The following is a 15,920-nucleotide window of genomic DNA, read 5'->3' on the forward strand; positions in this document are numbered from 1 at the left end:
GGCGCACTAGCCTGCTTCGGCTTGTCGGGAATCGTTGAAACTGCATTCAGGTTGGACTTTGTCGTCATGAAGTTGAGTGTGGTGTCGTCGCTGATACTTCCGACAGGTTTTTAACTTGATTCGGCTTCGTCGTAGGCGATTTCATGATGGCGTTCGTATTGGTTGTCGCCATTGAACGAACGACTTCCCATTTTTCCAGAACCTTACACTGGGATTTGAGGAAATCAACCGTTTCTTTGTATTTCAACAACCGATCGTCGTCGCAAGACATTGCTCCCATTGCTACCTAGTTGAATTGTCATGGGCGGCTGTAAGTAGGTACACCACCACCAGCTCGGACACTCCTGGTAGTGGCTGGTTTTGGTATTCCAAACTCTCTACGTGCTTCGTACATTCGTCGAGCAGTTGTTGAAGCTTCTCGAACAGCTATGGCAGATTATGCACTAATACGGTTTCCCGGACAAACTGATAAGGTTGATCAAGGCGAGGATGGAGCGAGTGATGTGCGTAGTCCGAGTATCAGGGACACTCTCGAGTCCCTTCGAATCTCGCAAAGGGTTACGGCAAGGTGATGGCCTTTCGTATTTACTGTTCAACATTGCTTTAGAGGGTGTGATAATAAAAGCGGGGATAGGCACGATCTTCAGAAAGTCCGTTCAGTTACTTGGTTTCGCCGACGACATTGATATTGTTGCACGCAACTTTGAGACGATGGCGGATACGTACATCCGACTAAGGGCTGAAGCTAGGCGAATCGGACTGAACATCAATGTGTCGAAGACGAAGTACATGATAGCGAGGGGCTCAAGAGAAGACACGGCACGACTCCCCCACCCCCCCCTCGAGTTCATATTGACGGTGATGAAGGATGATGTCGAAGAATTCGCGTACTTGGACTCACTGGTGACCGCCGACAAGGACACCAGCAGAGAAATCCAGAGACGAATCGTTGCTGAAAATCGTGCCTACTTTGGACTCCGTAGAAAGCTCCGATCGAGCAAAGTTCGCCATCGCACGAAGTTAACCATCTACAAGACGCTGATTAGACCGGTACTCCTCTATGGGCACGAAACATGGACCCTACGTACAGAGAATCAACGCGCCCTTGGTGTTTTAGAACGGAAGGTGTTGCGGACCATCTACGGTGGAGTGCTGATGGAAGACGGAACGTGGAGAAGGCGAATGAACCACGAATTGCACCAGCTGCTGGGGGAACCAAGCATCATCCACCTTGCAAAAATTGGGAGGCTGTGGTGGGCCGGGCATGTCACCAGACTGTCGGATAACAATCCGGTGAAAATGGTTCTTGAAAACAATCCGACCGGCACAGACGACGGGGTGCGCAGCGAGCAAGATGGGTCGATCAAGTTGAGGATGATCTACGGAACCTTCACATGATGCGTGGCTGGCGACGGGCAGCCATGGACCGAGTCGAATGGAAACGTCTCCTGTGTACATTAGAGGCCACCTAGACCTTAGCCTGACTGGTAAGGGTAAGGTAGTTGAAGCTTTTTGCTCAATCGCGATGTCATCTTCTTTGGCGATAAGAGACCACTCATGTACGTCGCCACTATCATTCGTTGATTCTTGTAGCTGACCGTTAGGATTCTCCATGCGTGGGCGTAATCTCCCTCGTTCAGCGTCTTGGCGTCGAGTACTCCAGCAACTGCTCGTACCAGTGCACTTCAGTGCCTTGTCCAGGTGGTACAGCTTCATAGTCACCATCAAAATTCGGAATTGGCGCATTCAGCGGCTGCTGTTGGATGACCACTTGCGGCGCAGAATTGGCTTGTCTAGTTATAATGAGTATCGTCACTCCGGCAAACGTTTAGTTGTACAGATCTTTGAATCACACATAAGCTTCTTTTTCCTGTTCCATTGCGTCGTCCAGAATGATTGCTATTATCTGGCTGTGAAAACCAGAGAACTCCGTATACGCCGACTGCAAATTGCACAGCAAACTTTCCAGTTCTGGTAATCCGAGTTGGCGATCTAAAGTGTCATAGATGCGGAACACTTTATTCAGCACATGATGTCATTGACGTGACAATGCTTTGATTCGCACCATCGTTTCACTGTTGGCAGCAATCTCTATTTGGTACTCGTTGAAATCGCTCTCATTTTGTTGATGCACAGAAAAATTCTGATTCCCAAATCATGATTTATAAGTCATGAAATTCATAATTTGGTTAGGTCATGATACCAGGACCACAAATCATGGTTCCTTCATAAGCGTAACATCCAGAGTGACAACACAAAACGGGGTACATTTCATCATTTCATTCGTTTCGATAATCCTGGGTTCCAACATGATAAAGTGGTAATGTGGTACGATACGGGACTCACAATCAGAAGGTTTCTGGTTCGAGCCTCTAATTTTTTTCATGTTGTCGATTATAAACGGATGCGCGACTCATGACTTCAGTCATGTGCTTAATGATCCCGGGCAATCCACATCAAAAACAGAACGCGTGTGTTGCGTTACGGCAATTTGACTCGTGACAGCATGGAGTATTTTCATAAGCTGAAAAAACTCTGAAATCATGATATCATGAGTTATTAAGCTATCAACATCACTAGGACTTCCATTATGTATACCTGCAGCCATTTACTTTGTTTTAATAGAATTCATTGTCAATCTGTTTATTGATTTCTAGGATACGTTCGACTCAGTAACGAAAATCTAGCTGTGGCATAGACTTATAAAAAGATGGTTATATCTAAACATAAACAGGGAATGCTGATTAAGCTGATAAATACAATTAAGTGTAAGAATTGTAGACGAGGTGCCTGCCTTTTTTTGTAAAATTACATGCAATGAAAACGAGATGAGTTTTCGAATTTACTGTTCAGTATTGCGTTTTGTCGCATATGCTTCTTGATGACTTCATTAGAATCGATCGCAATGCAGTAGAGCAGGGTTTCTCTATTGAGGTTCAGTTGTGTCGGGGCAGAGGCAGTGCTTGATAGGGATGCAGTTGAAGTTGTTGAAGAGCCATAAAACGCTTGTGACGTGTGATATAATACAATTAATGGTCATTTTCAATGGCAACACAAGTAGCAACATCGTGATGGCGCTGTCATAGCGAAATTCCCATATTTCAAGATATTGATATTCACCACTTATTGACGCAATTCGCTGTGTGGCGGCGCTAGTGATTGCAAGGAGTTTCAATTTGGATATCAACACAGGTTTTAAGAAAATTTTTGTTCTAGCATATACATTAGACTGGCCCTTAAACAAAAAAGTTGAAAAACTCAACGGGGCACCCCTTAGATATGTGCTTTAGGGTAAGAAAAAAGCTCTCTCAAAATTTCAACTCATTTGGTTGCTTCCCCAGCTGGCACATACAATTCGAAGTTTGAATGGAATATTTGTTTCAAATATATTAAAAATTGACCCTATGCCACTGTTTCACTTTGTAGACTAGTAAATCGCATTCAATAGAGCCTAAAATGACAAATTCACTAGTTGATACCCTAATGAGCATAGTTGCAGAAGGTTGTATCTGGTTTTAAGCTCATTTTAATTAACCTTTCAGTAGTTGAATGTTAGGCTTAGATCAGCCCTCCTGTACAATCAAATATATGCATGCACCTTGTACTACAACTCGCCCAGCGTCATAGGTGGCTATGATGCGCTTAGTGGCTACCACCCAGCTATGTTGAAGAAATACCAAGCATTATTGCAAATCTACTTCAGATAGTTAAAACACCAACTTTCTCAATTTTAATTATCATACAACCTTCTACCAGATTGCTCGCTATGGTATCAAGTGGTGTTTTTGACATTCTGGATTCAATTGAACGCAATCAACAATTTTCCTGACCCAAACAGGAGATGATGTGCTGTTTCCTATATGTGTGAGCTGAAAATCCCATATTAACTTCAATTCAATTGCGCCAGCTCAAAGAACGACTAAATGAGCTGAAATAACCCTAGGGGGTGCTCCGTGGAATTATACAACTTTATTTTTCTTCCATACTGAGCTGGGCCAGTCTAATATACATCTGTGATGCTAGCATGCCCAAATGAAACATCATTGTTAATTCGCCCTGCATAAAACGTTGATTCTTGGCTCCCTAACCATATTTATTTAACACTTCAATCGTCGCGCTGTTGTATTTTATACAACACGCTCACAGCAGCAGCGTGGTGGTTCTGACGGTGGCGAACCGACTAAAAGGTTAAGAACAGGAGCGAATAAAATAGGCAAACTTCAATGCGATGGTCATTAAGTGCGAATGCCGGAATAAAAAGTTACATCATTCAGGTGGGTGTCAGTGGCTCCGTAAAAGGCATCCGCTTAAGTTTATTCTGATAATGACGTGAGCGTACCAAAGCAACCAAATCATTGCAGATTTTAAACAAACGTTTGATACTTTCTCTAATCGACTATAACAGTAATCTCATGGCTTATCTCCGGACTTTTATTATGTCACATTCATTTTAAGATCCCTGTTCTATCGAAATCACAACATTAGTAATTGTAAATTTATTATTTTGTATTATTTCAACCGGTTTAAAGTAGAAATTAAACAATAAATTAAACTGAAACAATTAAACTATAAAAAAAACATACTTAAGCCACTCCGGTAAGTTAAGTCAGTTGTTAATATTTCTGATCATAACAATAGTAACAATTACATACTAGTTGAGAACAGTTTGGCCAATTTTGTGAGCGTTTTTGTAGGGTTTTTCAGTGCTATTGCCTAATTTCAATATGGTTTATATCGATTTTTTTAAGTCAAATCTTCAAATCAAGATTTCTCGAGATTCCGCCTAGGGATTTTTTTAAAAATTAGCCCAGAGATGCAGAATGACCTCAGGAATCGAGCCCTGTACTCAGATTTGATGGACAATTTTTTTACATAATAACGGTCTGTCGGGGCACCGTGGTGGAATTTTCGTTCTGGATTTTTACACTTACTGTGTTCCGAGAGGCTCGATATTTCTCGGCTTTTTTTGCATTAACGTCCCCACTGGGACAGAGCCGGCTTCTCAGCTTAGTGTTCTTATGAGCACATCCACAGTTATTAACTGAGAGCTTTCTTTGCCTAAATTGCCATTTTCGCATTCGTATATCGTGTGGCAGGTACGATGATACTCTATGCCCAGGGAAGTCAAGGAAATTTCCATTACGAAAAGATCCTGGACCGACCGGGATTCGAATCCAGACACCTTCAGCATAGCTTGGGTCCATTCCTGATGGTATTTTTACATCAAATATTGTACAAAATGATTCATGATCGCAAAGTAGAACAGATGGAATTACCATGGGCTGTGACGAATTTGAAACACTCTGAGCCATACTAATATGGATATCAAAAGTAGTGGTTTCTCAAGACGATGTCTCTAAAAGAATGTGGCGAGAATTGTAATGCGCAGCGTCAATGGCGTGTTACTACGGTTTATAGGGTGTCCCAGAAAGTATGGCCACGACTTTGATTACGAGAATCAAAATATTTTACCAAACAAATAAATCATCATATATATAAAATCCCAGAGTTGTCTGTCTGTCAGTAACGCTTTGAAATGTTTCATCGAAAAGTTTCGTTGAACACTACAACAGAAATTTAAGAGCACTACAACGGTCAATTTTAATATAAGAACATTACAATTGCAAATTGTGGAACACTACATTCTTTGACAGAATAATCTGGGGTTCTCTGGAACTTCTACTCATCATAATTGAACCCTTCATCATTGTCGTCTGTTAAGAGGAAAATAACCATCATCGTTTTACAAATTTTCAAAACCAGTTTTTTTGCTCAAAATCGAAGCAATGTTTATGAAAATCTATCATTGCATTACCCTTGCAATCTGTAATGCAATGATAGATTTTCATGAGGATTTCTTAAAATTTGAGCGAAAAAACTGGTTTTTCATTTTCAATGATTGCTGATGATTGAATGATGGATTCTTGAGCCTTAAGGAATTTGGTTGGTGACTAAAACGTGAACAAATCAACTTCAAGCAAATTGTAATTCGGTCGAACTTGAATTGGGTTGGAGTTGAAAATGTGAAACGGGTTTCTCCAGTTCCAACTCAGGTTCAAAAACGAGTTTGAAGATAAACATGAATGAGATGGATGTGCGCCATATATTCGAGTTTTATTAATTTACAGCGAAATCTCCATGATGTTCAATGACTCGATATCGACTCATAGATGCATACTCTGAACAAAATTGTATGCTTACTATGATGAACCCTGAAAACAGCTTTCCAAAACATTCCTGTTTCATGACTCGATATTTCCCTGAGTCGACGGTCTTTTCACCACAACGGAGATTTCATTTTGAAAAATGACAATGAATCATACTACTTTGCAGCAGCTATTCGGGAGAATATGCTAGAAGATTCTACTCTCTAATTCATAGAATCTTCTGGAACTTTTGAAATATTTCACAACAGAAGAAACACTACAACAGCATATAAAGGTTGGTATGCTACTGACAAAAAAAGAAATTGCCTAACTCGATTCGTGGGAAATTTCTTCCAAGAAATGGTCTAGAAAATCACATCTCATATATAAAATCTCAGAGTTGCCTGTCTGACAGTAACGTTTTGAAATGTTTCATAGAAAAGTTTCATTGAGCACCACAATTACAATTCAAGAGAACTACAACGGTCACTTTTAATATTAGAACATTACAATTGCAAATTATGGTGCACTACAATAGCTCTTTGAGAGAACATTCTGGAGTTTTCTGGAACATCGTTCATTCCAATTCGTAGAATATTGTCGTCTGGTTAAGGATCAACTTTAAGCCAATTGTGATTCGGTCGAACTTGAATCGGGTTGCAGTTGTACATGTGAAACGGGTCTCTCCAGTTTCAAATCAGGTTCTAAAACGAGTTCGACATATTTGAAAGCAAGATAAACATGAATAAGATAAATGTGCGCCAAATATTCGAGATTTGTTAACTTATAGTGAAACCTCCATGAGTCGATGTTCCATGACTCGATATCGACTCATGGATGCATACTTAAAACAAAATTTTATGCTTACTGTTATGATCCCTTAAAACAGCTTTCCAAAACATTCCTGTTCCATGACTCGATATTTCCCTGAGTCGATGGTCTTTTCACCACAACTGAGATTTTGAAAAATGACAATTACATCAGCTTTTCGGGAGTATATGCTAGAATTTTTGGTAAGATTCTACTCTCTAATTCATAGAATCTTCTGGAACTTTTGAAATATTTCACAATAGAAAGAAAACTACAAAATCATATAAGGTTAGAATTAATTCATATCAGAACACTACAACAGTATTGAGGCTACGTGCTCGATGGAGTATGGCCAGAGTATAAATTTAGGCGATTTTGTGGTCATCAGAATCAAGCGATTTGAAAGATTATACGTAGCTATTCACTTTAAAATTACGTTGGAACTTGGCTAGCCACGTCGGGTAAGCTAGTATGCTTATATTTTTGTATTTTTCCTTGTGGCATTTTAAATGCCGTCTGTGAAAATTTTGTGTGATAAAATTACTTTTTACATTGAAATTTTTGATTTTAGAAAATCAATTCTTATCTCGCCAGCATAGACCCTACTTTTGTGTGTTGTTGGAACTTAACTAGTAATGAATGTTTTAATCAATATCCTTCGATGTGGTGAGTTCAAGTACATTTAAAATTTTATTTGGCTTTACTAGGAAACATATGACAAAATGCTGAAATTCTCAAAAATCGCTAGATTTGCTCTCCATGTAAGATTACTTCACTAAAACATAATGTTTTTAGGTATTTTCAACATAAATAAAAATAATTTATTTCTAACTAGTGGTCCCGGCAAACTTCGTCTTCCCATCAAGTAGGCTGATGAAAACCGTTACGAATCGTCCCATACAAAATGACAGTTCCGTTCACTGTCGTTTTTACGGCTTTCCCGGTGAATGTCCTGGAACTTTTATAAACACAAACACGTCGGAACCCTTGAAGAACAAAATGGAGAAAGAATCATCCAAATCCGCTAACCCGTTCGTAAGCCATTTCGTGACATACAAACACCATTCCATTTTTATTCATATAGATAGATTTACTAATGTCAAATATCTATACTTTTGAATAGGCGACAACCCTTTTAGACTTTTACATGTTTTAACGGATTAACAAGGACTCGGTTTTGACACTTTTTAAAATCGACCACAGATGAAACCGGATTTTTAATTTCTCTTCAAGTTTCATATATTTAACTTAATAAGTTTCAATAAAATAAGTAATAGTCTGATCATTTATCGTATCAGCAATAATAAATTTATTTTTTTACATTTTATTGTACTTATTTAATGACCTAGCACAAATTTCGTACAACTAAGTCGCTCAAATATAACGCGTTTTGTGCAAAACTGATAAGAGGAGCTTCCAGAAGTATAACACCATCAACAAACAGGTTGCGAAAAAAATCGCTCAAAATTCACAATCTGCTCTTGATAAGTGCAAGAATGAAATGTGTGAAAATCATTTTTTTATCTGCACTAGTCTCCGAATGGCAGTATGGTAAATTCGTGCCCATACTTTCTGGGACACCCTATATTTTTGATGTCTGCTTGACTACAGTTTTCTGTATTGTAGCCAGCAAGCTAGGGGAATAGGGCTTCTCAGGGTTGTTTATCGAGGATGGTTTGAACAGTCATGTTCGCCCCTAGTTTGAAGGCAATAAGAAAATAAAGATGAAATAGTCACCAAAACCTTCCCAAAGGCTGACTAATTTAACTAAAGAGAATTCCAACTGAACAAAGGACAGTGAGGCTTGAAGACTCTTTTATGAGTCCGGAACAAAACGGAAAAACACAAAAACGGTGAAAAGGATACTACCCTGTGCTGTGCTCTAAATGATTTGGCTACCACGGAGACAGTTTACAATTATTTATTACTGTGACGTCACATTTAAGGATACTTCCGCAATATTAATCTGGATCCAAATTTTCATGATGCGGCTGCCATGGACGGCCAGAATTGTAGTTGGTAGGTTGTTGGAACCTGGGAGCAGGGTAACCACATTTAAATCTGTATATTTTACTTCAATTATCTGTATTTCTGTATCCTAGAACAAAATATCTGTATATTAAATCTGTATGCATCAAAATTGAGAAAGAAGTTAACATTATGTAAGAAATTCATCAAAATACCAACCATTTGTAACTACATTGAGGAATCGACACATCAAAGATAAAATTTTAAGGTTTTCAAAAAAACAAATTTTCATTTTGCTCAAAAACCTGTATAAAACTATATAAATTTGGCCAAATTCTGTATACAGAATCTGTATATCTGTATATTTCCACAAAATCTGTAATCTGTATGTACAGATTCTTGGTCACAAAATATTCGAGAAAATCTGTAAAATACAGATAAATCTGTATATGTGGCAACTCTGCCTGGGAGGGAGGCACCGATAAGTAGAAGCATTAACCTACGAATGCTAATGTCGCTACTGTTCGTGTTACCAACATCTAGTTTGCCACGCGCTGACAGCTTGAGTACCGATCCTCTTCTTCTTCTTTGTGGCGTTACGTCCCAACTGGGACAAAGCCTGCTTCTCAGATTAGTGTTCTTATGAGCACTTCCACAGTTATTAACTGAGAGCTTTCTTTGCCGATTGACCATTTTTGCATGTGTATATCATATCGTGTGGCAGGTACGAAGATACTCTATGCCCTGGGAATCGAGAAAATTTCCTTTACGAAAAGATCCTTGACCAGCGGGATTCGAACCCACGACCCTCAGCATGGTCATGCTGGATAGCTGCGCGTTTACCGCTACGGCTATCTGGGCCCCTACCGATCCTCAAAGTGCCAAATAAATGTTTACAGCATCCACTACAACATGGCATCGAACAAACAATGAAAAGATACAGTTAAAGGTGATAATAAACTAATTCAGTTTTGTGCCATTAGCGTTCTACTACTAATATTTCTATTCACCGATACTACACACGAAAAATGAAACAAAACTTTTCCAAACTGCAAGATAACTCCAGCTTTAAAAGCTAGTTTGCTGTTCAGCTCAAGAAAAGTAAAAATTTCTGCGGAAAGAAATGGTCAAGAAATTTTCTACAGTGAGCCCCATTTGAATTGAAATTTCTTGTCAACTGCGTACTGCGATCAAAGAAAAATACTTTTCTTGAGCATTTCTTGCAAGAAATTTCTCACGCATCGAGATAGGCGATTACTTTTCTGTTGAAGTGCATACTTCCCATAAGAGTAAAAAGATGCGTGTTTCAATACATACGCTCTATCAAAATAAAAGATACTACCGTGACATTGCTTTTGGACTTGCAGGAATTAAATTTCAACCATTTGTTGTCAACTTGGATAAAATGCAAAAATATGTTTTGATAAATTAAGCGCTTTTTCATGTTTCTCCACTCTTTAAGATCCGGGCTCACAGTGACAGTTCGTAACAGCAGAAATCTCGGCTCAACTTGACGTACAGAAATTTTGAATCGGTTTCTCCCTCCCAGGTTGGAACCAACGATTGAAGATGGCGATGCCGACGGTGCCAGTGAATGACGTGATCGCTTTCCGATCGTTGAACTCATCTAGCAACCTTTAGGTCTAGGACGATTAAAGAAGAAACACACAGAAAAGGGCCCACTCATTATACCTTTTTCTGTTTTATTTTTCAACTTAGATTTTTGCCTTGGAAATAATCATTCATCCTTATTTTTACGTTTCATATCACTTTTATCTTGGTTCTCGGTGTTCTTATCATTTTTAACTTTTATAGAGGGTCATGCACAAGTTACGTCACGCTCCGAGGGGGGGAAGGGATCAAGCCAAACAATGGTTTGAAACATAAAAATATCGATTAAACACGCACGCAGTACTAACTACCGTTTTGATTCATATTACGGACAGCTTCTAATTCCGGACACTCCACTTTGTATGGGAAACATTTCACACGAAACATTTCAATTTTTGCCGTTCAAAAGTTCACTATTTCAAGGCTCGTTTTAGTAAGCTATTTCCATAAATATCTATGTAAATTTATAATGCCCAACTGCCTTAGATGTCTCTTTAGTGGTTTAACGATTTCAATTGATGATTTGACTTTTATATTAATGATTTTCATGAGATGTCCGAAATTCGAATCAAAGTGTCCGGAATATGAAGGCAAAAGTGAGGAAGCGTCCGGAATAAGAATCATCAAAAGGTCATACATTTCGATTTATTTGAAATTATTCAAGTCTCGGAAGCGTATTCTTTACCCACCATTCGAAAGTTAAGGGTTTCCTGCGCTCGATAACGCTGAGGAATCATTAATAATGATTTATTTTGTATGCTCTATGCTGTGTTATACTTCCCTGAGGCCTTAAGTGTCCGTAATATGAATCAAACGGTACTCTGTTCAACGTTCACGATAGAAAAATAAATTCAGAATTGAAATTCCAAGCTTACATATACAAAAGTCAAACAAACAATTACTACAGATCAAACAAGCAACATGAATTCATATATTTTGCTTCTTCGTGTCGGAAATGTGATCGGGCACCCAATATTTTTTGGCCCCATCTGTGAGTGAACATTGAGCGATTTATGTTTTGGCCTGTCAATAGACCATTTCTGTCAGAAATTAGCCCCAATTTTGATATTTTTCATAGAAAGACGACGATTTTGAAAGATTATTGACGCTTTCAGATCCAATATTTATGAACTCCTTATTTTCTTATAATGCTTTGAAAACTTGTAAATTCACCATTTTTTTAATGTGAAAACTGTCGTGCGACACACTTGTTTCAACCCTGTGGGCATACAAAGTGTAAATTTTCCAATTTCAGTAAATTCAGAACATTGCGGAGCCATGACACGTGTATAATAATACTGTATAATAATACGTGTATAATGACACTGACACGTGTATAATAATACAATAAATATAAGTTTTGTAATTTTCGTATTTTTTCTACAAAATCAAGATAAAATGCTTCAAATGATGTGAAAAATGTTGCGTGCTTAATTTTTTTGATTTTATATGAATATTTGTTCTCTGCTATGGAGCTATTGGAACACCTACCCTACTATGATATCAAAATTGATCAGAATTGTTCAATGTAGGAAAATTATCACAAATACTATTAGTAAAAACACAGTAACAACACATTAAACTCGATAATTTTCAATGCAAATCGGCTTGTTCTACCATTCTGCCGAACACATATGTAAACCCACGATGCGGAAATACATCGAAGCAGATCCCATTTGGTAAACCAAAAACTCAATCAGTTCACCAGTTATTTAACGCTCAATCGGCAATCGGTGGAAATCGACACAAAACAGCCACATTCGGTCATCGAAGGTGGTGTTGATGCATTCACACTTACCAGCTAATCTCTGCTTGTTTTCCCACAGGTCTTGCGGAAGCTGCCCGAGGTCGAGGAAACTCGAGTGCCAATTCATTAGTGACCAGCAGCAAACCGCTGCATCTCATCCTATTATCGGTGCTGACTGCTCTTGTCTACTGCATGAGATGACAGCAACACATTTGCTGGGAAAACCCCACGACGCTTTTCCCCTTATCTCAAGGACCTTCACTAGCTTCGAAATCGCCATCGATGGCTTCATTAGCATAAGCACATCCCCAATGAGGTGAGACGAAGGTACGGCGAGGAGTTTTCCCGGCAGCAGCGTTCGCAGTCGGATGCCACTTGAGGCGACAATGCAAAAGCAAAATGGCCAAAAAGAGAATAAAAAAACAGCGACTAAATAAAACAGTCGATTGCGAATGAATGTGAAGCGAGTGTTTGAGAATTCGGATGTTCCAGTGTAGAATACATACTCGTAGTGGTAGAGAAACTTTTGAAACAATAATGGTGGAATAGTGAAATAGGATAATATCGATTCATGATAGCTAAATGATTTCAAGTGGAAATCTATTCTCCTTCTCTGTGCATAAAAGCTAAACGAGACTAACGAAAGAATTGCTGCTTGTAAAAGATCGAACGATCGTTATCTGTGAGATCGCTTGTAAATTTCTAGTACGTAAATCGATACCATACACACACAAACAGTACATCACAATCTATTGCTGCGCTTATTTAACCATATCCATATAGCGACTCTCATGTACATCAACGAAAATGTGAGGTGAAGGGAAAAATGTTTAAGTGAAAAATCATCAAGCATAATCAGCTGGAAATGGTAGACTGAAAATTAAGTGTGGCGCACTAAAAGAGGAAAGTCAAACAAGAGGATTTTAAAGGATTATAAATTTGCTTTGCCGAGAACGGGAGACAAGGGCAGTGCAAGCTTTTATCCAATGCAGTTTTTCCAAAGCCCTGCTGCCATCGTCGGCATGATGGAGCGTTAGTCATAGCTATGTATGGAAATTTTTAAAGCTTTATAATGGCGCTGAATGATGAAACTCTGAATCAACTTTGATTATAATGCATCCATCAAAATGCAATAAAGTTTGTTATTGCTAGGGAGAGGATAAGCACGCTTCAGGAGATGCATGCATGCTAGTGAAGGCGAAATGACGTTCGTTAAGCAGACAGACGGGGAGCAACTGGAAAATTGTTTTGCCTTGGTGTGAGCCTGGTGAAAATATGAACCGGCTACAGCTCGAATGAAGATGCAAAATGATTCATGAAAAGAAACATTTTAATATTGGAGGCCAATATAGCCGTTGTGGTGGGCGCGTAGCTGCTCAGCAAGACCATACTGAGGGTTTGAACTCCGACAAGTCGAGAATCTTCAGGGGAATTAGGTGTACAATGCGCTTTGGGCGGAGAGGGGCTGGGGTATTGTGTGAAATGCACCACCACAAAAATTACTGTGACAAACTAAACTTGAAATATTCAAAGTTCTGTATCTTTTTTCTAGCTTTATTTCCACCGTTCGAATGTTGTTGAAGTTTGAGTATATGCTTAAAAATTATTGTACAATGTAAGAAAGTTTGTTGCACTTACTATTCTATTTTTGACTCTGCCATAAGATTTTCAAAATGATTACAATTCAATTTACAGTCAAAGCAAATCTGAATTTCACAAGCTTTAAATTGCTTTATCTTTCCGCAATCAATGTTAATGTGGCAAAAATGTGGAATAATAGAGACACCCATGCTGTAAGCACGAACTGTATTTATTAACATATCAAAAATATCAAAGTTTTTTTTCAACTAAAAGTCCCGAAATCTGTCTAAAAATAACAAACTTTCGGTGTACCTCTGAATAAATGGTGTTTTCTGTTACTTTAAGTCTTTTTTCCTTTTGCGTGTTTCGGGTTTTTGAATTATCACTGTATGATTGTTACCACATTTTTCATAGAGGATTCCTAAAGCTTAGCAATTTCTAAAAGAACTTTTTTCTCCACGCCTGCTAGGACTTCAAAATTTTAAAAAATCATATCTGTAACGTTTCTTGTCAATTAAAATCTTTTCAAATTATCGGTTTGAAATACAATTTACAAAATTTTTTGAATTGCTCTTTTTTTTCTCTTTTTGGCATGCTTGAGAGCAAATAACGTGGATTTTTCTCCATATGAAATCAAAGGTGAAATTAAAATTATGCCTCTTAACCTTAAATTCAAAGAGACATACAACTACATAGCATCTGCTGCATACATAAGAATTTAGAACACAAAAAATACGTTTTGAAAAGAGGTGGCGCATTATGCCCCGCTGTTTTGAAAATCGTTGACTATGGTTTCATAACTTTAAAATTCAATACAGTGATTTTATAACGGATGCCACCTTATCCCACTAAATCAATTTTCTTTCCATTACAACTCTAGTTGCAATGGTCATCAAACTAACATTTCTTCCCTTCCCCGATGACCGCATTGGGCGTGGCCGGTGCCGTTATTGACTCTTGACTTTGAACCCTCGATTGGTGCATATTGAGAATGAGTAGCTAATCCCAAGCCGCACTCATTAAATCTCTGCTCAATCACGGAGTGAAACTACGTGGAAGTCATCCTTGCTCAATTATATCATGAGGCCAGCACGAAAATGCGCTATGCAATGGGAAGTCAATAATCTTACAATCCACAAAAACTGAATCTACTTCTCTTGATCAACTGTGATCATGGGCCAAGCAAAAACATTCAATAGTTTGGCTGAGTAGACTGCCACCAACTAATTATTAATTCACTTCAATCTTTAATTCACGCAACTTGTCCACAATTTAATTCCTTTGCAACTTCGCGCTAGTCATCTAAACAATCCATATAGCTGTCATCAGGGCTGGAAAGCGTCAATGGAAGCAATGGGTGTCGCATGGCTTTTACATAGATGCTTCCCTCACTGTCATCGGATGGCGAGTCTTCAAATTCTCTTTCATTTTTGCGTCGCTACGGCCTGTGACGGAAGCACACACTTGTTTATTTTAAATTCATTATCTGTTATAATTGTTATTTTTTGCTGGAACCAAGCAAGGATATCCACTCAACGTTTCAAATACATTTACTTCCCGAAATTTTGCAAAAAGCGAAATAAATTTTAATAACAAAACAATATTAAAAATGCTCTCGTGAGAGCTCCGTCATCGCGACTTGACGAAGTGAGCATATGAAATATTGCTTCGACTAGCGACATTGAGAAGACTTGTTTCGTCAGTGTCACAAGCCGGTCTTCATATTTAACAGCCCTGGCTGTCATATTTAATTGACCATCTCTTGAATTGGGGCCCAGATAGCCGTAGCGGTAAACGCGCAGCTATTCAGCAAGACCAAGCTGAGGGTCGTAGGTTGGAATCCCACCGGTCGAGGATCTTTTCGGGTTGGAAATGTTCTCGACTTCCCAGGGCATAAAGTATCATCGTATCTGCCACACGATATACGCATGCAAAAATGGTCATTGGCATAGTAAGCTCTCAGTTAATAACTGTGGAAGTGCTCATAAGAACATTAAGCTGAGAAGCAGGCTCTGTCCCAGTGAGGACGTAACGCCAGAAAGAAGAAGAATCTCTTG

The 15,920-nt window shown here is 38.7% G+C and overlaps 1 protein-coding gene across 1 annotated transcript in view; it reads left to right on the plus strand.

Moving 5' to 3' along the window:
• Positions 1-14,095, plus strand: part of LOC5578435 (lachesin) — a 334,955-nt gene extending 320,860 nt beyond the window's left edge. The window contains exon 9 of the mRNA XM_021849376.1: positions 12,362-14,095. Coding sequence (XP_021705068.1) covers positions 12,362-12,483 — 122 coding nt within the window. The 3' untranslated portion in view covers positions 12,484-14,095. The remainder of the gene's footprint in view (positions 1-12,361) is intronic.
• Positions 14,096-15,920: the final 1,825 nt, after the last annotated feature.

Source organism: Aedes aegypti, chromosome 3, assembly GCF_002204515.2.
Source record: "Aedes aegypti strain LVP_AGWG chromosome 3, AaegL5.0 Primary Assembly, whole genome shotgun sequence".
In the NCBI taxonomy this organism is placed as follows: domain Eukaryota; kingdom Metazoa; phylum Arthropoda; class Insecta; order Diptera; family Culicidae; genus Aedes; species Aedes aegypti.